Source organism: Lynx rufus, unplaced genomic scaffold (genome assembly GCF_022079265.1).
Source record: "Lynx rufus isolate CCGP_SWC_20201006 ecotype Redwood Valley unplaced genomic scaffold, mLynRuf1.p SCAF_1, whole genome shotgun sequence".
Lineage (NCBI taxonomy): Eukaryota > Metazoa > Chordata > Mammalia > Carnivora > Felidae > Lynx > Lynx rufus.
In genome coordinates, this window is record NW_025814823.1 from 89,151,300 (window position 1) to 89,176,726 (window position 25,427).

A 25,427-nucleotide genomic window follows, 5' to 3' on the forward strand; every position below is an offset into this window, starting at 1 on the left:
AAGGCTTAATGACCCCTGAGTCAGCATTGGTTTCTTCCATTGTTCAGGCAAAGAAATCAAGGTTCAGCCAGCTATAGAACCTGCCTAAAGTCCCACCACTAAACTGAGGAGAGAAGTGGAAAGGCTTGTATGTCTCCCAAGATGTATGGGCTGCCCACACTCACTGGCTATCAGACTGTGAAATGTTACCACAGGTCCCATGGGAGTTTCAGGACTGAAAGGGGACATCCCTTGCCTATGCTAGGGCTGAGTCTATTGGACCCCTATGGGGGTGTGGCTAGATGGGATGACTCCATTAATGTGGCCTAGAAGACACATCTTTCAGGGACAGAGGCAGTCACCAGCTGACCTCATGGAGGCTTCACTTGAGGTTTTAGGACTAGAGGAAGGTGTCTTAGCTGTGGTTGGAGCTGGCAGGCTGCTGTCAGGCATGCACCCCTCTTCTGAACAATCAGAACTCTGTTTGTTCCTCTGTTTGTGGACCTGATGTTCTAGGCCAAAGGGAAGTAGGGCAGGGAGAATGAAAATGCCTCTGAGAGTCCTTATAGATTTCCTTTTGTTTGGGGAAAGTCACTCAGTCCCAGCTGAGCCCACACACAATGTGTGGCTCTATTCCTGACTCTAAACAATGAAAACCTGAGAAGCTGCTTCCTCTGGGACCCTTTGGCCTTGCCTCCTTGCAGCTCCATGAATCCAAGCACGGCCAGGAACACCACTAGCAGTGATACCTGGTAAAATTAGAAACAGCTCTCACATCCGGCTATGGTTTAAAAAGAGCCAAGCACTGGGATTAATAAGAACTATTATAAAAAGTAATTATAAAAAATAATTGAGGCAGCAACAGACCTCAGGCCTGCTGGGCTGTGTTCCAGCTCCTCTGCATCCATTCCAGCATCTCTTTGTTCCTCTCCAGGTGGCCCCCACTGCCAAGAAGAAATGGTGGATTTCCCAGTCTTGCCAGACTTCTCCCAGCAAGTACCTCTGTCCAACAATCTCTTCTTATTCACACATCTCCTTCTTCTTCTTTGGCCTGGAGAGATGAACTCAGGTAGTGTGTCAAACTTGCAGCCCAGCCAGCCAGGCCATGCGCACCTCCACTTCTGCCCACCCCTCCTGCCAGGTGCTTCCAGAGCTGAAATCCATACTCTACCAGGCCATGCCAAGTGCTCCACTCCCACATATAAGCCATAGCTTTTGAAGGGCAGGAAGGACCTCAGGCTTAACAGCTCTCATGAAAGAAGCAGCCAACAGAGATGATACACTAATTATGCAAACATAATTCTCTAATTCCCTGAGCTGGAAACCAGGGATACCAAAATGATGAGGCACATCCCAGGTCCTTAAGAAGGTCAAGGGAGGGGGACAGATGTGACATAAAATCTGTTCAGGGATGTGAACAAGGCTGCAAGAGAAACATACCCAAAGATTTGTGAGCACAGGTAAGAGACAAACCTGTCTTTTCCAAAAAGCCAAGAAGAACCCTAGAGAGACGGTACTGTTTGAGTGGACCCTTTAAGGACATATATTTTTCAAGAAGATGACAGATGGAGTGTTAACTGAGGCAGGCCATGCCCCAAGGAGAGGGCCAGGCATCAGGTGTGGGTGAAGAGACAACTTGAGGGAATCTGAAAAGGGAAGCTAGTAGGAAGTGTGTTAGGGCTATACCCAGAGGGCAGGAAGGAGTCTCAAATGGGGCGAACAAAAAAAGTCACCACTATATTCTATGAGCAAAGTGAAGGATGGGAAGGATCCATGAAGGGAGAGCTTTGGGATTGGGTTTTAGCTGAGCTTCAAAGGAAGAAAAAGAGGTATGAGAAAAGGTGAAGCCAGAAAGAAGAGTGAGGGCATGCTGAGTGGCAGGAAACAATATGCAAAGGGACTGCTACAGGAATGGCAACTCTCATGGAAATTTCAAAAAACAGGGAGTAAAGGAACCACATGGAGACACCATTTACAAGGGTGATCAAATAAAAAAATTCTAATAAATAAAAATCTTGAAGGCAAGATTTGGCCTTTAGATAGGAAAATCCATGAAGCAAGGAGCCCCCCATAGATTATTTTAATACCTTTTGTTATTAGGGAAGCTGTACATGTGCATTATAAAAAAATAGAAAATTTGGGGCGCCTGGGTGGCGCAGTCGGTTAAGTGTCCGACTTCAGCCAGGTCACGATCTCACGGTCCGTGAGTTCGAGCCCCGTGTCAGGCTCTGGGCTGATGGCTCAGAGCCTGGAGCCTGTTTCCGATTCTGTGTCTCCCTCTCTCTCTGCCCCTCCCCCGTTCATGCTCTGTCTCTCTCTGTCCCAAAAATAAATAAACGTTGAAAAAAAATTTTTTTTTTAAATAAATAAAATAAATAAATAAAAAATAAAAAAATAGAAAATCAGAGAAGGAAAAAATAAGAAAACATCTATTCCCATCATGCAGAAATTATCACCATCAACCATTTGGTATATCTCATTTCAGGTCTTTTTTTTCCTGCACATGTTTTTATGCAAACATGTCACTTTTTAATCAAATAAAAGAGTAGTGTGCATATGGTTCTGAAACTTACCTCTTTTTTTTTTTTTTTTTGGTCAAAGATTTCTTTTCATGTAATGTCCTGGCTATATTTACATAACTGTCCCCAAAACAACATTTGCAACTGGTTGGTTCAAACAAATTACCACTCCAGCACCACACATTGTATCTGGTTGTAATATCCCTTGTGTATATTTTAACTTGGCATATTTGTGACAATTATTTCTTCAAGAAGCCAAGACCATTGTTCTGTAAAGTGTCTTACTTTTGTCATTTGAGTTTTTTACTATAGATTCCTGAGCTGCAAAGGAATGTGATAAAAATTTATCTTTTATGAGAACTGATTTGGGCTGTTTTTCTGGCTTCTCATCCTAGAGGAGGTCAGTGTGGTAGGCCCTGGGGAATCCATCCTGGCACTTGTGGGGGAAGAAGTGGAGTTCTCATGCCACTTGTCACCATACCTGGATGCTGAGGATATGGAGATCCGCTGGTTCCGGAGTCGGACCTCTGAAGTGGTCCACCTGTACCAGGGGCGGCAGGAGCTCTACAGCCAGCAGATGGTGCAGTTCCAGAACAGGACCAAACTCCTCAAAGATGATATCATGGATGGTAGTGTGAACCTGCAACTCCTTGGCATCATTCCTGCTGATGAGGGCCTGTATGGGTGCCGTTTCCTCTCCAGCAACTTCTCTAGGGAAGCAGTCTGGGAGCTGGAGGTAGCAGGTATGTGACCTAGCCAAGCCCCAGTAGGAGAGACAGAGAAAGGGGTCCATTTGGACAGATTTGCTTTGCTCAAGAGTAGACAGAGAAACATGGAGAAAGGGAAAATATATCTAATTTAAAAAAAAACTATTAAAAAGAAAGATTCATTAGCAAATGAACAAAATAAATGTTCACAAAAAATATATACAAATGGCCTTTAAACATATAAAAAGATGATCACCTTTACTCATCATGAAAGAAAGGTAAATTAAAGCTACCCTGATGCACAATATTTTACCTCAGAGATTTGGCAAAAATTCAACAGTTTGACCATACAGGGGAAGCAGGCCTTCTGCTCTGTACCCTGATGATGAAGTTGAAAGCAAAACTCCAGTGCAGGGGGATTTGGCAATAGTTAACAGGATAGCTTGCACATCTACCGTTTAAACTGCAACCCCATCTCTAGGAGTTTACCCTGAAGATAAACCTCCTACAACTCCAATATGAAAAAGGCATACATATAAATTTAATCTTTGTAACATCATTTGTAATTGTACAACAGTGGAAACTACCTTAGTATCTAAGCGTAGGTGTTGACTATGTCACACATTGGAATGATCCACAGTATGCAGCTGAAAAAATGAGGAGGAGCTCTATGAACTGATGTGGAGTGACTTCTAGTTTGTTGGCAAGAGAAAAAAACAGGTGCAAAAGAGTTCTATAGCATTTAAACTTTTGTGGGAGGAAAAATAAACATTGCACAAAAGGAACACAGGAAGGATACACTAGGAACTGATGAAATTGGTTACCTGAGAGGGGGGAAGGTGCAATGGATGGAAAGGATGGAGAAAGGTTTGGGGCTTTCCTGGTACACATTTTTTACAGTATGGCTGTTTAAATATGTTAATGTATTTTTATTTTTTTAATACGAAATTTATTGTCAAATTGGTTTCCATACAACACCCAGTGCTCATCCCAACAGGTGCCCTCCTCAATGCCCATCACCCATCCTCCCCTCCATCCCACCCCCCATCAACCTTCAGTTTATTTTCAGTTTTTAAGAGTCTTTTATGGTTTGGCTCCCTCTCTCTCCAACTTTTTTTTCCCGTTCCCCTCCCCCATGGTCTTCTGTTAAGTTTCTCAGGATCCACATAACAGTGAAAATATATGTTGTCTGTCTTTCTCTGTATGACTTATTTCACTTAGCATAACATTCTCCAGTTCCATACATGTTGCTACAAAAGGCCATATTTCATTCTTTCTCGTTGCCAAGTAGTATTCCATTGTGTATATAAACCACAATTTCTGATTCCATTCATCAGTTGATGGACATTTAGGCTCTTTCCATAATTTGGCTATTGTTGAAAGTGCTGCTATAAACATTGGGGTACAAGTGCCCCTATGCATCAGCACTCCTGTATCCCGTGGGTAAATTCCTAGCAGTGTTTTTGCTGGTTAATAGGGTAGATCTGTTTTTAATTTTCTGAGGAACCTCCACACTATTTTCCAAAGCGGCTGCACCAGTTTGCATTCCCACCAACAGTGCAAGAAGGTTCCTGTTTCTCCACATCCTCTCCAGCATCTATAGTCTCCTGATTTGTTCATTTTAGCCATTCTGACTGGCGTGAGGTGGTATCTCAGTGTGGTTTTGATTTGTATTTCCCTGATGAGGAGCGATGTTGAGCATCTTTTCACGTGTCTGTTGGCCACCTGGATGTCTTCTTTAGAGAAGTGTCTATTCATGTTTTCTGCCCATTTCTTCACTGGATTATTTGTTTTTTGGGTGTGGAGTTTGGTGAGTTCTTTATAGATTTTGGATACTAACCCTTTTTCTGATATGTGATTTGCAAATATCTTTTCCCATTCTGTCAGTTGCCTTTTAGTTTTGTTGGTTGTTTCCTTTGCAGTGCAGAAGCTTTTTATTTTCATGAGGTCCCAATAGTTCATTTTTGCTTTTAATTCCCTTGCCTTTGGAGATGTGTCGAGTAAGAAGTTGCGGCGGCTGAGGTCAGAGAGGTTTTTTCCTGCTTCCTCCTCTAGGGTTTTGATGGTTTCCTGTGTCACATTCAGGTCCTTTTTCCATTTTGAGTTTATCTTTGTGAATGGTGTAAGAAAGTGGTCTAGTTTCATTCTTCTGCATGTTGCTAAACATATTAATGTTTTGCATATTCAAAATATAAAGTTCGCTCCTCAGGATGGAGAAATAAAGGAGTGCATGTGACACAGGCACTTGAATGCTGGTGGGATTCAAGAGAGACAGAGGACAATATATTGAAATTTGGGGTGGGATTTTTCTTTACTTCAAGGGACTGTCCCTCATGTAATATGACTAAATTCCAGCAGCTCTTCTTGGCCAAATAGCCCCCCATAATATTTCCAAATGTCCTTCATGGGTACTACTGTTCCCATGTCCCACATGCCACCACAAATTTAAAATATCATTTATGGGCACCTGGGTGGCTAAGTAGGTTAATAATCCAACTCTTGATTTTGGCTCAGGTCATGATATTATGGTTTGTGGGATCGAGCCCCATGTGGGGCTCTACACTGACAACATGAAGCCTATTTGGAATTCTCTCCCTCTCTGTCTGCCCCTCCCCAACTTGCACATGCAGATACTCTGTCTCTCAAAATAAATAAATAAATAAACTTAAAAATAAACTGTAATTTACATTCCACAGGTGGGGGCTGTGAGCCCACATGTGTGTTAAGAGCAGTCACAGTCATGATTCCTTATAATGACTGCAGATGGTGAGTGGTGGCATGAACATCATGTACAACTTCTGGAAAGGAGCCTGATCTTTCCCACTCTTCTTGCTTTTCCCAGGGATGGGCTCAGACCCTCACATCTCCCTTGAAGGCTTCAAGGATGGAGGCATTCAGCTGAAGTGCAGTTCCAGTGGCTGGTACCCCAAGCCCCAGGCTCAGTGGAAAGATCATAAAGGACAGTGCCTGCCTCCAAAGATGGAAGCCATAGTCCAGGATGCCCAGGGCCTGTTCAATCTGGAAACATCTGTGATTGTTCAAGGGGGTGCCCACAGTAATGTGTCCTGCTCCATCCAGAACTCTCTCCTGATACAGAAGAAAGAGTTCACCATCCAGATAGCAGGTCAGTTGGTGCCAACTAACCCTCATCTTCTTACTCATCATGTCCTCCCTATACATTGTTCCAAAGGCCATCTAAAAGGGCACAGTGGTACTGGGGCCTGGCTGTCTATGGGGTGGGCTGGTCTTGACACCTGAAAAGTTAGTGATTTGGATATCAGGAACCTACTAAGAGTACAACAGCTACCACTCACCCAAACATTACGCAGGGGAGGCCCCAGGGAACCAACTTATGCACTAAAGTCCATGCCCTAAAATCCAGAAACTATTAATTAGAGGTCATCATGAGATCCCATGTGTTCCTGATTTCATCCCTTAAATGATATTTATTGAGAGCCCTCAATAAATATCGAACTCTTGCACTCAGGTTCACATTCCTGTGGAGAAAATACAAATAAAAGAGTGAATTATATTGTAAGGTTAGAGGATGTCAGGTGCTAAAAAAAAGTATTTTAGGCGCTGTACAGAAAATGAAGCAGGGAAGTGTGCTAGGGCATGGTAGGGTGTGTATGTGGATTTAAAAGTGGTAGGTCAGGGAAGAAGATGGTTAGGCAATGAGCTGAAGGGTAAGGCCATTATCTAGGGCCAAAATTTTATTATAAGGCACACACTGAAGGTTTTAATTTTCATGACCAATTGTTTTAAGTCTTGAGGATAAACCTAACCTATGGAGCATTTTTCACATTGGTATAAATAAAGTTATATTACAGTTGACCTTAAACAATTCAGTGGGTTAAGAGTGCTGACCACTTTTGACTCCCCAAAACTTAACTATTAATAACCTACTGTTGACTAGCAGCCTTACTTATAACACAAATAGGAGCTTAACATACATTTTGTATGTTATATGTATTATATGCTGTATTCTGACAATCAAGTAAGCTAGAAAAAAGAAAATGTTATTAAGAAACCCATAAGGAAGAGAGGAACTTGGGAAAATGGCAGAGTTGGAAGACCCTGAACTCATCCCATCCCACATTTACAACTAAATATCATCCACATCCAAGTCAACAAACCAGAGAGTGGTCTGAAGACTTGCAGAACAAACTCCACAATTAAATATAGAGAAGAAGCTGCAGCTGAAAGGTTAGGAAGGTCAAAAATGCAAAGGGAGGTTACCCACATAGAGAGGGCAGAGAAACAAGCCCTCACACCAGGGATTTCACATGGGGAAGACTATTCCCCATAATGTTTGTCATTAAAAACTGGAGAGGCTGAATTCTGTGAGTTTGTAAAAACAGTGGGATTTGGAGCCTGGAGCTTTAAAAGTCAGCTGATTTGGCATTGGGTGAGCTGGGAGTGTGACAGCTGGGTCACTTAAAAAGACAGCAGCCTGCACACAGAGGCAACATAAAAAAAGGCAGTTGACACAAAGTTGGGGTAAACAGAGGTCAGATCTGTTCATAGTGATTTCAGAGAGTGTTGGGGGAATTCTCCAAAAATGAGGGAGCTAGCAGGCACATTTTTCTCCACCACCTCCCAGCATAAACACAGAGCCATCTGTGGGAGGTGAGGCTGCACAGACACTTGTAGTCTTGACCCAGAGTTCAGGGCAAATTTTGTTAAAGCTGCACATGCATCCCACCCAGCTGACAGGTGCACAGCTCCACAGCCTACCCTGCCCAGCTGCAGTGCAGTGCCCAGCCCTGCACCACAAGCCACCATCATGGGCCATACTCAGTCACACTCAGCCATCATTGAGTGCTGTGACCAGCCTCATTTCCCTACCAGCCTGGTGAAAGCCCCCAGCTGTCACAGTACTCCGGGGGATCTGGCATAGGAGAAGTGGTCCAATGCAAATATTGCTAACACCTCCACCACACTCGCAAGTGTCCATCACAGCTAGCATGCCTAGGTCCCACTAATGTCACAGAGAGCAAGCATAGCCCACAACAAGAGAAGAGTGAGGGAAGACAACTATATTGAAAAGAAAACTGACTCAAACTCAACAGTAAGGCATAAGCAAAACACATAGGATGTTTTCCTGAAGTGCCTGTTCCTTGTAAACAGGGGACACTGTACTGCAGGGCACTCCAGGATCGATTCTTCATAAAGTAACTTTCAAAAGCAGAAAACATAGCTAACTTTCTTAACACGGAGAAACAGACACAGAGGGGCAGACAAAATGACAGAGAAAATTATCACAAAGAGATCTAAGTGAAACAGAAATAAGTAACATACCTGATAGATAAATTAAAGCAATAACCATAAGGATAATCACTGGACTCGAGAAAAGACTGAAGGACATTACTGATCAAGACGGGTCATGATCTCATAGTCTATGGGTTCAAACCCCGCATTGGGCTCTGTGCTGACAGCTCAGAGGCTGAAGCCTGCTTCAGATTCTGTCTCTGTCTCTGTCTCTCTCTCTCTCTGCCCCTCCCCCGCTCATGCTCTGTCTCTCTCTCTCTCAAAAATAAATAAAAATTAACAAACTTTTTTAGAAATAAAAAATAAATTTGCAAAATATAGTGATAAAAAGTCTTAAAAGCACCAAGACAAAAGAAGTCAATAACTTACAAGGGAAAGCCCATAAGGTTAGCAGATTTTTTAATAGAAACATTGCAAGCCAAAAGGAAATGATGATTATTCAAAGTGCTGAATGGGAAAAATCTGCAGCCAAGAATATACTATCTAGCAAGGCTATCATTAAGAATAGAAGGAAAGATAAAGAGTTTCCCAGACAAACAAAAACTTAAGGAGTTAATGACCTACTAAACCAGCCCTGGGAGATATATTAAAAGGGACTCTTTGTGTGGAAAGAAGAGATCAAAAATGACAGTATAAAGGTAGGAAACACAAAAGCAGTAAAAATGAATATTGCACACTAATGCAAATGATTATACAAAATCAACTTTTTTGAATATCATACATAGTATATTAATAAGGCCATAACTTTTTAAAGTTTTTACTTTAATTCCAGTTAGTTAACAGTGTTATATTAGTTTCAAGTGTACAACATAGTGATTCAACAATTCCAAACATCACCCAGTGATGATGTACTTATCATGACAAGTGCACTCCTTAATCCCCATCACCTATTTAACCATCCTTCACCCAACCTCCCCTCTGGTAACCATTAGTTTGTTCTCTATAGTTAAGAGTTTGTTTCTTGGTTTGCCTCTCTCTCTCTTCTTTTCCCTTTGTTCCCTTGTTTTGTTTTTTAATTTCCACACATGAGTGAAATCATATGGTATTTTTCTTTCTCTGACTAATTTATTTCACCTAGCATAAAACTCTCTAGCTCCATCTATGTCTTTGCAAATAGCAAGATTTCATCCTTTTTATGGCAGAGTAATATTCCATTGTATATGTATACATGTTTTCTCTATCCATTCATCAGACAATGGACACTTGGGCTGCTTCCATACCTTGGCTATTGTTGATAATACTGCAATAAACATACGGGTGCATGTAATCCCTTTGATTTCTGTTTTTGTATCCTTGGGTAAATATCTAATTGTGAGTTGCTGGATCATAAGGTAGTTAGTTCTATTTTTAACTCTTGAGGAAACTCCATGCTGTGAAATAAGCCAGACACCAAGGGACAAATATTGTTTGATTCACTTACAGTGAGGTAGGTGACTAGAGTCATCAAATTCATTTAGAGATGGAAGGTAGAATAGGAGTTGCCAGAGACTGGGTTGGGGTGGCTGGTAAATGGGAGTTAGTATTTAATGAGTAGAATTTCAGTTCGGGAATTTGAAAAGAGTTGTGGAGATGGATGATGATGATGATCCACAACAATGTGAAAGTAACTTAATGCCACTGAATTGTACTCTCAAAAATGGTTAAGATGGTAAATTTTATGTTATACATTTTACCACAATAAAAAAGAAAAATGTATTTTTAAAAAGACCACTGAACTAAAATCATCACTTGAAAAATAATTATCTTTAACAGACACCAAATTATTCCATTAAATTGCCACAAGAATTTTGAAAGAGTTACCTTCCATTTTCCATGTATCTCTTTGCCATCTAGCCCCTGTCTGAGTGGGCCTGGGCCACATCTTGCTTCAGGGCAGAGCCTCCTCAGTGAGCCTGGGGAGGACAAGGGGGAACTGGTAGTCAACCCTTAAGCAATTTTGCTAACATTTCTTCCAAAGGTGTGATGAGAAGTAAAAGCAAGTGTTTATAAGAAGTTGGCAAAATGAAATGACTTGTGGAGTTGACCCTAGCAGTAGAGAGCAATAATTCACCGTTCTTTGGATACCAACACCTTGGATTTTCAAGTTCTTCAGATATAGGACAATTGTGGAGAGTAGAGGGAGGACAGAGCCATGGTCACAGAAGTTCTAAGCTGGGAGAGTAGGTGGGGTCCATCACTACCTCCCTTCCACATCCTTCAATTTCCCTTTTCCACTAAGCAAGTTCGAGCTGGCCACTATTCCTCAGGGTCCTACCTGGGGAGAGCGTGGTGCGGCCGCTGTCATGATGCCCGTTTTCACAGATTGCTATGGTGCTGCCCAGAAGGTTTAATGCCTGCCAACTTGGAAGGATTTCCGGCACGCTGGGTCCAGAATAGTCTTCTCACTTAGTGTTTAGTGGTGCCTAAAGCGAAACAACTCCTTGTGGGGTGTTTTCCAGATGCATTTTTACCCGGAACCTCACCCTGGAAGAGAGCTTTCCTTGGGTCTCTGGTGGGACTGCCATTCCTCCTGGCTTTTCTCTTGACGCTGGCGCTGTACTTCTTTCAGAAGGAACGTAGGTCCCAAGGTACGGGGCAGGCTGGGGGCCTCCCGCCAGGCTCAGGCTTTGCTGGGAGGAAAGTGGAGGAGGAGGCCCGCGGAGAGGGCACCGAAGAGGTGCGGTCTTGCGAAAACGCGGGGCTGGGGTGGGCCTTGGAAACAGCAGGCGAGTGTGTACCGTCACGTGCACTCCCCTTCTTTCCTCTTTTCAGAAAAGTTGAAGGAGCAGGCTGAGAAGGACAAAGGTAAGCAGGGAAAGAGGCGCGCTCTTTGCCCGCACCCTTAACTAGCTGAAGGTGGTGGGGAGAGGGGGAATTTGCTGGTTCAGGAAGGCGAGTACTTCAGACCCGGGGCGCTTGGAAGTGAGAAACGCGGTGGCGGAGGTTTGCTTTGCCACTTCCCCTGCCACGGAGCCCGCTCCTCCCTCGCGTGTAGCCCATCCTGGTTCCTCAGAACGCACTGGGGCCGAGTCTGTGCACTTTAGAGAAGTGAAGCCTCAGTGTACATCAATTGAGATTTTCCTCTTTTCTTCGTTTTTTCTCTAGGGAGACTCACAGAAGAGCTGGGTAAGTTCTGGGTACCACGCCCACAGTGAGGCTACCGACTAGTGGGGTAACCCGATGCGTGCGGGGTGGAAGGTGTTCAGTAGTTTAGGCTCCCTGTGGAGAGTGATGGACCGCAACAATCTAATTCTAAACCCATCCTTCTGCTCCGCCCACCTCTCCACCCCCAAATAACTCGCGTGCAGCAGTGAAGTATGTCTGACTTCAGACCCCAGACAAACCCTGCCAGCCCCTCTCCTGCAAATTGTAGGATTCGGTTACAATTCCACCATTAAACGTTCATCTTCCTAGGATATCTTTCTCTTTTTAATGCAAATGACACTGAGAAGGGAGGCACGTTTAATTTGCAGGGAAGTGTGAGTAATTTATCAGATTCACTTTTCTCCCCAAGGAACTCAGCACCATGGGCTGTGTGCCTGAACAGAGGAGGGTAGAGTGAATCCAAAGGAATGGGGAGATGGAGGAGAAGGCCACAATAGGTGTGGGGATTGGGTGGGTGGGTGGGGGGAAGACCTCAGGAACCACCTTGCATGCTGCAATAAAACTCCAGGCAAAATTATGAGGTTCCAGAATCTTGTGTTGTAGTCCACCTAGTCCTGTGGAAGGGCAACTATAGTAAGTAATTAACACGCTGGTCTAAATTAGTGTATAGTGTTGCCTTTCCTAGGAGGATTTACTTTTTAATTTTTTAATTTTACATTTATTTATTTTTGAGAGACAGAGAGCGCGAGCAAGGGAGGGGCAGAGAGAGAAGGAGACACAGAATCTGAAGCAGGCTCCAGGCTCTGAGCAAGAGTTCAGCACAGAGCCCGATGTGGGGCTTGAACCCATGAACTGGGTGATAATGAGTTGAGCTGAAGTCAGATGCTCAACTGACTGAGCTACCCAGGTGCCCCTAGGAGGATTTACTTTTTTAAAAAGTTTTTAATTCCAGTTAGTTAACATACAGTGTTATATTCGTTTCAGATGTACAATATAGTGATTCAACACATCCATGCATCACCCAATGCTCATACAGACAAGTGCACTCCTTAATCCCCATCACCTATTTAACCCACCCCCACCGACCTCCCCTCTGTTTGTTCCAGTCTATTTCTTGATTTGTCTTTATCTCTTTCTCTCTTATATTTACCTTTTGCTTGTTTGTTTTGTTTCTTAAATTCCACATATGAGTGAAATAACACAGCATTTCTCTTTCTCTGTCTTATTTTGCTTGGCATCATACTCTGCAGCTTCATCTGTGTCTTGCAAATGGCAAGATTTCATTCTTTTTATGGCTAAATAATATTACATTACACACACACACACACACCACTTCTTTATCCATTCATCAATTGATGGACATTTGGGCTGCTTCCATGGCTATAGTAAATAATGCTGCAATAATGAGCATTGTATTCTTTGTATTCATTGTATTCATTGTATTCTTTGGATAACTACCTAGCAGTGCAATTGCTGGATCATAATTGGTCTATACTTTCAACTTTCTGATAAACTTCCATACTGTTTTCCAGAGTGGCTGCACCAGTTTGCATTCCCATCAACAGTGCAAGAGGGTTCCCCTTTCTCCATATCCTTGCCAACACCTGTTGTTTCCTAAGTTGTTGATTTTAGCCATTCTGATAGGTGTGATAGCTCATTGTGGTTTTGATTTGTATTTCCCTGATGATGAGTGATATTGAGAATATTTTCATGTGTCTGTTGGCCATGTCTTGGTCTTCTTTGGAAAAAATGTCTATTCATGTTTATTTGGTTTTGGGTTGTTGAGTTTTATAAGTTCTTTATAGATTTTGGATACTAATTTGCAAGGAAGTGTGAGTAATTTATCAGATTCACAAAACAATCAGTTTTGTTGATTGTTTCCTTCATTGTGAAGATGTTTTTTATTTTGCTGAAGTCCCAATAGTTTATTTTTGCTTTTGTTTTCCTTGCCTTGGGGGATGTATCTAGAAAGAAATTGCCGTGGCCAATGTCAAAAATGTTACTACCTGTGTTCTCCTAGGAATTTAGTAGTTTCCTGTCTCACATTTAAGTGTTTCAATCATTTTGAATTTACTTTTGTGTATCGTGTAAGAAAGTGGTCCATTTCATTCTTTCGCATGTTGCTGCCTGGTTTTCCCAACACCATTTGTTGAAGACACTGTCTTTTTCCCATTGGATATTCTTTCCTGCTTTGTTGAAGATTAACTGACCATATAGTTGTAGGTTCATTTATGAGTTTTCTGTTCTGTTCTATTGATCTATGTGTGTCTATTTTTGTGCCAATACCATACTGTTTTGATTACTACAGCTTCGTAATATAACATGAAGTCCAGAATTGTGATTCACCTGGCTTTGCTTTTCCTTTTCAAGATATCTTTGGCTATTCTTCATGGTTTCACACAAAATTTAGTATTGTTTGTACTAGATCTGTGAAAAATGCTGTTGATATTTTGACATGGATTGCATCAAATGTGTAGATTGCTTTGGGTAGTATAGACATTTTAACAATATTTGTTCTTCCAATCCATGAGTATGAAATGTCTATCCATTTCTTTGTGTCATCTTAAATTTCTTTCATCAGTGTTTTATAGTTTTCAGAATACAGTTCTTTTATCTCTTTGGGTAGGTTTATTTCTAAGTATCTTATTAAAAATTTTTTTATGTTTATTTATTTTTGAGAGAGAGAGAGAGACAGAGCATGAGCAGAGGAGGGGCAGAGAGAGAGACACACACAGAATCGGAAGCAGGCTCCAGGCTCTGGGCTGTCAGCACAGGGCCCGATGTGGGGCTCGAACCCACAAACTGTGAGGTCATGACCTGAGCCGAAGTCGGACATTCAACTGACTGAGCCACCCAGATGCCTGTCTAAGTATCTTATATTGATGTTGGCACAATTATAAATGGAACTGATTCCTTAATTTATTTCTGGTGCTTCATTATTGGTGTATAGAAATGCAACAGGTTTCTATGTGTTGATTTGTTACACTGTGACTTTACTGAATTCTTTTATCAGTTCTAGCAGTTTTTTAGTGGAGTCTTTTGGGTTTTCTATATAGAGTACCATGTCATCTGCAAATAGTAAAGTCTTACTACTTCCTTGCCAGTTTGGATTCCTTTTATTTCTTTTTGTTGTCTGATTACTGAGGCTAGGACTTCCAGGATTATGTTAAATAACAGTGCTGAGAGTGGACATCCCTGTCTTGTTCCTGACCGTAGAAGAAAAGTTCTCAATTTTTCCCCATTAAGGATGATATTAGCTGTGGATTTTTCATAGATGGCCTTTATTATGTGGAAGCATGTTATCTCTAAACCTATTTTGTTGAGGGTTTTTATCATGCGTGGATGTTGTACTTTGTCAAATGCTTTTTATGAATCTATTGAAAAGCTCATATGGTTCTTATCTTTTTTTCTTATTGATGTGATGTATCACATTGATTGCTTTGTGAATATGGCGCCCTTGCAGCCCAGGAATAAATCTCACTTGATCATGGTGAATGATTTTTTAAAAGTACTATTGGATTTGGTTTGCTAGGATTTTGTTGAGGATTTTTGCATCTATGTTCATCAGAGATATTGGCCTGTAGTTCTCCGTCTGTCTCTGTCTCTCTCTCTTTTTTTCCTTGGTGTCTTTATCTGGTTTTGGCATCAAGGTAATACTGCCCTCATGGAATGAATTTGGAAGTTTTCTTTTATATTTTTTGGAACAGTTTGAAAAGAATAGGTATTAACTCTTCTTTTTTTTTTTACTTTTTTAAAAATATAATTTATTGTCAAGTTAGCTAACATACGGAATATACAGTGTGCTCTTGGCTTCAGAAATAGATTCCCATGATTCATCACCTACATACAACACCCAGTGCTCATCCCAACAAGGGCCTTTCTCAATACCTATCACCCATTTTACCCTCCACCCTACCCTCTTCCATCAACCCTCAGTTTATTCTCTATATTTAAGAGTCTCTTATGGTTTGGCCCTGTCTCAGTTTGCGGCTATTTTTTTCCTTCCCTTCCCCCATGGTTTTCTGTTAAGTTTCTCAAATTCCACATATGAGTGAAAATATATTATATCTGTCTTTCTCTGACTGACTTATTTCACTTAGCATAATACCCTCCAGTTCCATCCATGTTGTTGCAAAAGGTAAGATTTCATTATTTTTTATTGCCAAGTAGTACTCCATTGTATGTATGTATATACCACATCTTCATTATCCATTCATCAGTTGATGGACATTTGGTCTCTTTCCATAATTTGACTGTTGTTGATAGCACATGATCAGGTGAGATTCATTACTAGGCTGCAGGGCTGCTTCAATATCTGCAAATCAATCAATGTGATTCATCACATTAATAGAAGGATATGAACCATATGATCTTATCAATAGATGCAGAAAAAGCATTTGACAAAATACAGTATCCTTTCTTAATGAAAACCTTCAAGAAAGTTGTGATAGAAGGAACATACCTTAACATCATAAAAGCCATATATGAAAGGCCCACAGCTAATATCATCCTCAATGGGGAAAAACTGAGAGCTTTCCCCCTAAGATCAGGAACATGACAGGGATGTCCACTGTCATAACTTTTGTTTAACATAGTGTTGGAAGTCTTAGACTAAGCAATCAGGCAACAAAATGAAATAAAAAGCATCCAAATTGGCAAAGAAGAAGACAAACTTTCACTCTTCACAGGTTACATGATACTCTACATTTCAGGAAAACCTGAAAGACTGTACACAAAAACTGCTAGAACTGATACATGAATTCAACAAAGTCTCAAGATGTAAAATCAGTGTACAGAAATCAGTTGCATTTCTGTACACCAATAATGGAGTGACAGAAACAGATATCAAGGGAGGGGGGGCACCTGGGTGGCCCAGTCAGTTAAGCGTTCGACTTCAGCTCAGGTCATGATCTCATGGTTTGTGGGCTCTATCCCCACATCAGGCATGTGCTGATGACTCAGAGTCTGGAGACTGATTCAGATTCTGTATCTCCCTCTCTCTCTGTCCCTCCCCTGCTTGCTCTCTGTCTCTCTCTTTCTCAAAAATAAATAAACATTAAAAAAAGAAAGAGATATCAAAGAACCAATTCCATTTACAAATGCATCAAGAACCATAAAATACCTAGGAATAAACCTAGCCAAAGATGTAAAAGATCTGTATCCTGGAAACTATAGAAAACTTATGAAAGAAATTGAAGAAGACACAAAGAAAAGGAAAAGCATTCCATGCTCATGAACAGGAAAAACAAATATTGTTAAAATGTCCATACTACCCAATGCAATCTACACGTTCAGTGCAATCCCAATCAAAATAGCACCAGCATTCTTCTCAGAGCTAGAACAAGCAATCCTAAAATTTGTATGGAACCACAAAAGACCCTGAATAGCCAAAGTAATGTGGAAAAAGAAAACCAAAGCTAGAAGCATCACAATTCCAGATTTTAGCCTGTACTACAAAGCTGTAATCATCAAGACAGTATGGTATTGGCACAAAAAGAGACACATAGACCAATGGAATGGAATAGAGAACCCAGAATTGGACACACAAAAGTATGGCCAAATCAACCCTTCTTTATATGTTTGGTAGAATTCTCCTGTGAAGCCATCTGGTTCTGGACTTCTATTTGTTGGGAGTTTTTTTGATTACTGATTCAATTTCTTTGCTGGTTATTAGTCTGTTCAAATTTTCTATTTCCTTCAGTTTCAGTTTTGGTAGTTTATATATTTCTAGAAATTTATCCATTTCTTCTATGTTGTCCAATTTGCTGTTTGTCCAATTTTTCATTATATTCTCTTATGACTGTATTTCTGTGGTGTTGGTTGTTCTTTCTCTTCTCTCAATTGTGATTTTATTTATTTGAGTCCTTTCTCTTTTTTTCTTGATAAGTCTGGATAAAAAGCTATAAATTTTATGGATTTTTTTTCAAAGAACCAGCTTCTGGTTTTATTAATCTGCTCTATGGTTTTTGTAGTTTCTATATCACCTAATTATTTTCTAATATTTATTATTTCTTTCCTTCTTTTGGTTTTAGGTTTTGTTTGTTGTTCTTTCTCTAACCTCTTTGGTACAGGGTTAGGCTGTTTGAGCTTTTTCTTGCTTCATGAGGTAGGTCTGTATTGCTCTCAACTTCCCTCTTAGAACCAGTTTTGCAGTATCCAAGAAGTTTTGACCCATTGTGGTTTCATTTTCATCTGTTTCCATGTACTTTTTAAATTTCTTCTTTGATTTCTGGTTGACTAGAAATTCATTGTTTAGTATCATGCTATTTAACCTCCATGTATTTGTAGTCTTTCCATATTTTTTTCTTGTGGTTGTTTTCTAGTTTCATAGCATTATGGTCATAAAAGTTGCACGGTATGATTTCAATCTTGAATTTGTTGAGGGTTGTGTTGTGGGCTAATATGTGATCTATTCTGGAGAATATCGTGTGCGGACTTGAAAAGAATGTGTATTACAAAAATAAACTCAAAATGGATGAAAGACCTAAATGTAAGACAGGAAGCCATCAAAATCCTTGAAGAGAAAGCAGGCAAAAACCTCTTTGATCTTGGCCGCAGCAACTTCTTACTCAGCACGTCTATGGAGGCAAGGGAAACAAAAGCAAAAATGAACTACTGGGAACTCATCAAAATAAAAAGCTTCTGCACAGCAAACCATAAATAGCAAAAATGAAATAAAAGGAAAAGTTGCAAACTCATTGTATGAAGGCAGCATTAACTTTATTGCAAAACCAAAGACCCCACTAAAAAGGAGAACTACAGACCAAATTCCCTAATGAACATGGATGCTGAGATGTCAGCACAGAGCCCAACATGGGGCTTGAACCCATGAACCATGAGATCATGACCTGAGCTGAAGTCAGATGCTTAACCGACTGAGCCACCTAGATGCCCCTAGATGGGTCTTTCTTTTTAACCATTCTGTCATCTTATGTCTTTTTGTTTTTGTGTTTGTTTAGGTTCAGTTAGTAAACATACGTTGTAATATTGGTTTCAGCTGAAGAATATAGTGATTCAACAGATTCAACACTTCCATACAACACCTGGTGGTCATCATATTAAGTACATTCCCTATTTGCCATCACCTATTTAACCCCTCCTCCATCCATTTCCCCTTGGTAGCCATCAGTTTATTCTCTATAATTAAGATCTGTTTCTTGGTTTGCCTTTATCTCTCTTATTTTTTTCCCTTTCCTTCTTTGTTTTGTTTCTTAAATTCCACACAGGAGTGAAATCATATGGTATACCCTCCACCTCCATCCATGTCATTGCAAATGATTTCACTCTTTTTATGCCTGAGTAAGATTCCATTTTATATATACCACATCTTCAAAGATTCATTTTTAATATTTCTTGCAGAACTTGTTTAGTGGTCATAAGTCCTTTAGTTTTTGTGTGTCTGAGAGATTCTTTATCTCTCCTTCTATTCAAGAAATTCAACTGTCTTCTGAATTTGGAAGTAGTGACTTTACGAAGAAGGGGTCCTGGAGTGTCCTGCAGTACATTGTCCCCTCTTCACCACACCTGGCAGTTCATGAGAGTATCCAATATGTGTTATGTCCTGCTGTTGTGTCTTGAGTCACTTTTCCTTTCAGTGTAGTTGTCTTCTCTAATTAGCTGCCTGTTGTGGGCTGTGCTTGCTCTCTGTGATGTTAGTAGGACCCAGGCAGGTCAACTCTAAGGGGGCATGACTGCTGGGGAACTTGGGAGCCGGGTGACAATGCTAGCAAAGTTTGTGCTGGATCACTAATCCTATGCCAGATGCCCTGAAACACTCCAGGGGCTGGTGGCTATGTTATGGGGTTTCTAGGGGCAAAAGCCTGGGCAAGAGAGTGAGGATGGCTGGGCATGGCTGGTACTTGTGCTCAACAGTGGTTGGGGATGCATGACTGGAGGTGACATAGCTTAACAAAATTTTCCCTGAGTCCAGGATCAAAGCTAGTAAGTTGGTTGGTGTGTGCTAGTCCCCAGGAGAACTTGTGGACATGGCATACTGCTAGTGGGTTTTATAGAAAGTGGCTGTGCAGCCCTGTCTCCCATAGGTGGCTCTGTGTTTATGCTGGGGTTTGGGGAAGGAAAATGGCATCTTCCAGCTCTCTCATTTTTGAAGTCCCCTAACATGCTCTGAAATCAGTATGAACAACTCTATCTCCTGCTTGTCTCCAGTGTTGTGTAAACTGTGATTTTTATGTTGCCTCTCTGTGTGGGCTGCTGTCTCCTTAAGGGCAGTGACCCAACTATCACTCACCCTTGGACTTGCCCAGAACTGAGTCAGCTGACTTTTAAAACTCCAGACTCCAAGTCCCACTGGTTTTACAGACTCAAGGAATTCAGTCCCTCTGGTTTTTAAAACCAAATATTATGGTTTTAAAATATTTAAAATATTTTAATTTAAAATAAAATATTTTAAAAATTAAAAATAAATAAAATACTTAAAATATGGTTCACTCTTCCACGTGTGAACACCCTGGTGTGAGGGCCCATTTCTCTGCTCTTTCCATGTGTGCAGCTCCTTCTCTCCTACAGACAGCCTCCCTTACCTTTCTGACCTTCCTAACCTTTCAGATGCAGCTTCATCTCTGTGTTTAGTTGTGGAGTCTGTTCTGCTAGTCTTCAGATTGCTGTGCGGTTTATTAACTTGGATGTAGATGATATCTAGTTGAAAATATGGGATGGGGTAAACTCAGGGTCTTCCACCTCTGCCATCTTCCCAAGCTTCTTGCTAGAATGATTTACTTTTAGAATGAGACATAAGGTGGAGAAGTCAAAGGAATGCATTTCTAGTGGTAAAATATCAAGGTCTTAATATCTGGCCAGGGGAAATAATTGAGTGTGATGTCTTCCCAGTCTTTTAAATAGTGTACCTAGTAAGTGACCCTGAGGCTTACACAGGCTGTGTTCAATGCCTGGACTTATGAAGGACCTCCTCCCTAGGAAAAGTTTCTGATTTCAGAGCAAAAGAGCAGTAGTCTCTCAAACCAGACATGAGCCCTGGAAAGAAGCCCCTTAGTATCAGGACCTGTTTTTCTTTCCCAGCCTTGTGCAGATTTTTGCCTTAGAGCAAAGAATAGGATGAAGCATAAGAATCCCGTAGATTGGTGGTACAGAGACTAAGATGAGATGTGGTGAGCAGTGGTTTAAGACTAAGAAACCTCTTCCCAGTGGCCTAACTACCTTGGGAAGGTAGTTCCCCTTACCCAAAGATTGATGTTTTTCTCTGTATGTTTTGCTTACAGGGAAGCTTCAGACAGAGCTTGGTAAGTAACCCCTTTGGGGATTATTTCTTCTTGTCTATCTTTTAGCATCTGATTTTCCATATATGTTCTTTTCATATCTCAACCAACTATGATGCCCAGTATGGAATGCTGATAGCAATGTGGGTGGTGGGAGAAAATGCTGATAGCAATGTGGGTGTCAGGAGAAAGGGGAGAAGGGCAGGGGTGGGTGCAAAATGCAGTGTGTGAGCAGGGAAACAGCACTGACCTGATGTTCTGATTCCATTTTTCCATGACTGCTTCAGACTGGAGAAGGGCTGAAGGCCAGGCTGGTGAGTGAAATCTGTCTCCCTCTCACTGTCCACTTTACATCTCAACATCCCAGTCACTCACTCTGACTAACCAACCACGCTTCATTCTGGTTTATTCCACAGGCACATGGCATGCATTAATGTATGTCACTTAATAGAAGTTATATTCTAGTTTTGCTCTTATATTTACTTTTATATCGTCCTGAGGTGTAAGCATATTGTAAGCCATTGGTGAAAATTATGGTTGCACATCAGAATCATCTAGATCCTTGTACCGACCCTCAAAGACTGTGACTTGTGGGTCTAGAGTGGGCATGTTGACCTATATGTAAATATTTTCCCCTATACCTTCTTCCATTCCCTACATAAAGCAGTCTAATGTTTAGCTTTATTTTGTATGTATTCTTGCAAAAGGTGAATTTCTTCTTTGTGCACAAGCATTTTAGTTTCTGTAAATGACATTTACAGTCTTGGGCTGTTCCTTGCTTTTTTCACGCATCACTGTGTTTTAATACCCATCCCTGCCACCACATCCAGTCTGTGTCTCCTTGCTGTGGAGTACTCCATTTTAGCCAGCCACCTTCTTGGAACAGACATCCAGCCTGCCTCTAACTCCATACCACCACACAGATTGCTGACTGAATAGCTTCAAATGTGTTGCCTTCTGGCTTTATGTGGATATTTCTCTGGGATGTGTACCCAGGAAGGGAATTGCTGGTCCATGGGGGAGGGGATATGTCACTAAGTGGGATAGAGGGATCCCCCAAAGGCAGTATCATCATCCTGCCATTGGCAGTGCATGGAGGTTCCACATGCTACATCCCATATGAGCCAGCTTTCTAAGTTAGCTTGTCAATGGAGGTGAGTGATTGCTCATTGTTCTTTCAGTCTGTCCTCCTCTGGACACTAAGAAGTTTGGGCATCTCTTCATATGCTAGATGACTTCCTTTTTTGAATATTGCAAGTTCATGTCCTTTGGCTATTTTTAGTATGAGGTTACTATCTTTCTTTTATTGATTCAAGGAGACATGTGTACATACATACACATATCACCAACAAAGTTTCAAAAACTCAAGTCATAAGATAAAAATTTGATGAATTAGATTTTATCAAAATTATTTCTTTTCAGTAGGAAACCATGGACATAGCTGATAGCAGGTGACAGATTAAAGAAGGAATTTACAATGTTTAATACCAGTGAGGGATTAATATTCTTATGCAGATATATCTTCATCAAATTTTTACCTTATGTCAGGTGTTTTTGAAATTCTACTGAAGAAAAACTTCCTCACACTTAGGTCACAAAGATACTCTCTTCCACTTTCTTCTGTTCACTTTATGTGTTATGTGTATGTCTTTAATCCATCTGAAGGTTGCCATCTACTACATCATCTGTGATTTCCCCATTGATGTGGGTATTGCTTTTAGTTCATATTTGGTTCCCATGTGTAGATAGGACTATATTTTGACCACCTATTACTTCATTGTTTTCACTGCTATGGCTTTTGTACCCAAAAGTACAAGTTATTCTCCTTTTCTGGGAGTGAATGGACATTTTTAAAAGTGAAAGGACATTTTTAGGTCCATTTTAAATTTTAGAATAAATTTACAAAATCTTTTTAAAAAATCCAAAAGTGCCTAAGTGGCCCAGTCAAACGTCTGACTTTGGCTCAGGTCATGATGTCCCACATCATGGGAGTTCGAGCCCCACATCAGGCTCTGCACTGACAGTGGCAAGCCTTCTTGGGATTCTCTCTCTCCCTCTATCTCTGCTCCTCCCCCATTAGCTTGCTCTCTCAAAATAAACTTAAAAAAAATAAATTTCTACTAGTTATTCTGATGTAAAAACAGGTTTGAAAGGCCCTGCTATAAATTTATGAATCTCTGAAAACTTCTATTACTTTTGCTATTTTGTGATTTGTTGATTTATCTGTTGTAAAGCAAAATAAGATAAAACAAAACAGAAATCAACTCAGAATGGTTCATATTAAGAAAGGATGCAAGACAGAATGTCTAAAGGACATGTTAGGACAGGAGCCATGTTCAACCAGGCCCCCTTGGACTGAGCCTGCTGGTCAGATTGAAACTTCATGTGCAACTTTCAGGGCATCTCAGCCACCTGTATTGGTTCTCTTTGCCTACATCCTTTGTTCTCCTGCCTTTCTCAGTACAAGGTTAAACTGCATACAGATTTGGTATAACCCAGCACTGACACCACCCACCTACCCAATTCTAAATTCCCAGAGAAATGCCATGGTGAACCCAGACCAGTCTGGACTCTACCTGTAGGAAGATCATTGGGTTTGTGTCATTCCTCATGCATCTTGAGTCTCCCTCAACGTTCTAGAGTTACTGGCTCAGATCTCTAAACCTGTTTTCCTTTCTGCTTGGTTTCAGAGTGGAGAGCAGCCCAACAATATGCAGGTAACTGAAGTCAAGGGACTGTAACTTGTGATTGGGTTGGCTGGATTTTAAACACAAGGGAGGTGGAGAGATCTGAGATTAGAGGAAGGGTCTGTCCAAGAGCCAAGTATGGAGCCTGCATGCACACACACACATACAGCATAATCCTATCTTTGCACATATACGACATGACACATATGCCTGCATGTGCACATCTGATTATACTCACACATGCACATTTTGGTGCATGCACATTATACTCACACATGCGCATATCTTCTTTAAAAGCACATTTTCTGTGTTTTACCAGATTTGTTTTCATCTGGCAGGAAGGCTTCTAGGGCCTGTTTGTAGGAACCTCTTATCTGAAAGAAGAGATCCTTAAGGTTCTCATCTATCAAATGGGTGTGCTTTGAGGGGTGAGGTGTTGAAGTGCAGGGCACTGGACCAGATGATCTCAGAGGTCCCTTTCCATTTTAAAATCCTAACATTGCTATAAAACTGATGCTCAGAGTTCACATGATGATCTCAAGGTCACACAGAGTGGTGGCATCCAGGAATTGGACCAGCCAGGAGCCTCTTCACCTTGACCAGGAGTTGGGAGAAGTGAGCCTGCCTCCATCTCCCACGAATCTATCTTGTTTTCTATCTCTGCTCTCCGTGGCACCTAGTATGGCATTCAGGAAACTTTAGGAAAGAAATATGATTCCTCCTGCGGCTTTCAGGTGCTCAGGAGTGACTTGCAAGCTGCTTCAGTAAACAGGGATGGTTTTAGGGTGGGAATGACCACCAGGAGCACTACGGTTTACTTGTCAGGGAAGGGGACAGGCAGGGCCCAGAACCGTCCTCCACAAACCTTAAACCCGTGCCTCTGCACAGTGCTTGTAACCCTTGATCCGGCCTCGGCGCACCGCAGCCTGGAGGTCTCCGAGGATGGCAAGAGCGTGTCCTCTTGCGCAGCAGTGTCCGGCTCTGTGGCGGGGGACCAGCAGCGGTTCTCTGAGCAGACGTGCGTGCTGAGCTGTGAGCGCTTCTCAGCTGGCCGACACTACTGGGAAGTGTATGTGGGACGGCGCAGCCGCTGGTTCCTGGGTGTGTGTCTGGCTGCAGTTCCCCGCTTGGGGCCAGGGCGCCTAAGCCCGGCCAGCGGTTACTGGGTGATGGGGCTGTGGAACCACTGTGAGTACTTCGTCCTGGACCCACACCGCATCCCGCTCACCCTGCGCGTGCCGCCCAGGCGTGTGGGCATCTTCCTGGACTGGGAGGCAGGAAAACTGTCCTTCTTCAACGTGTCCGACGGCTCCCACATCTTCACCTTTACCGACACCTTCTCAGGCACGCTCTGTGCGTATTTCAGGCCCAGAGCTCACGACGGTGGTGAACACCCGGATCCCCTAACCATCTGTCCATTGCCTATTAGGGGGACACAAGACCTGGAAGAGGATGACCATGACACTTGGTTACAGCCCTATGAGCCCACAGATCCCACCCTGGGCCTATAGTGAGGCAATCTTTTGCCTGCGGGTCTGGGTCTTTGGCGGCTTCCTGGATACTTTTTGCTCTCCCGCTTCTACGGAGGAAGCATCACAAAAATGTCAGCAAAGGCTAAAGACTCAGCACAGCAGAAAGGGAACAAAAAGAGGAACCTTTGCTTATAGGTGTGTGTATACACATATATACATATAAATACACACACACACACACACACACACACACGATTTTCTTTAAGAAGAGGCAATTCCAAAGCTTGTTTGTGTGGATGGTAAGAAAAAGCAAATGAATAACAATAAATTCATGCTGTCAGTAGCCACAGTATGCACTGTGGAAGACCAGAAAGAAACTGGAATGGAGGAAAGATGGAGGGAAATCTTACTGGACTGGATAAGAAGAATCGGTTAGCTTGTATATTTTTTATACTTTTTGTATATGTTTTCTAGT

At 41.7% G+C, this 25,427-nt stretch overlaps 1 protein-coding gene across 1 annotated transcript; it reads left to right on the forward strand.

Moving 5' to 3' along the window:
- Positions 1 to 936: 936 nt before the first annotated feature.
- Positions 937 to 24,991, forward strand: BTNL9 (butyrophilin like 9). Its single transcript, XM_047091512.1, has 10 exons — positions 937 to 1,048; positions 2,894 to 3,241; positions 6,048 to 6,329; positions 10,915 to 11,043; positions 11,228 to 11,260; positions 11,561 to 11,581; positions 20,797 to 20,817; positions 21,081 to 21,107; positions 23,484 to 23,510; positions 24,369 to 24,991. Exons 1-10 carry the CDS (start codon positions 937 to 939, stop codon positions 24,989 to 24,991), a joined length of 1,623 nt encoding a protein of 540 aa, XP_046947468.1.
- Positions 24,992 to 25,427: the final 436 nt, after the last annotated feature.

Excerpts from the sequence above, each read along its gene's own strand:
- BTNL9 (XM_047091512.1), top strand. The coding sequence starts at position 937 with ATGGTGGATTTCCCAGTCTTGCCAGACTTCTCCCAGCAAGTACCTCTG. Across the intron at positions 6,330-10,914 it reads GTTCACCATCCAGATAGCAG|ATGCATTTTTACCCGGAACC; the intron begins GTCAGTTGGTGC and ends GGTGTTTTCCAG. Across the intron at positions 11,261-11,560 it reads GCAGGCTGAGAAGGACAAAG|GGAGACTCACAGAAGAGCTG; the intron begins GTAAGCAGGGAA and ends TTTTTTCTCTAG.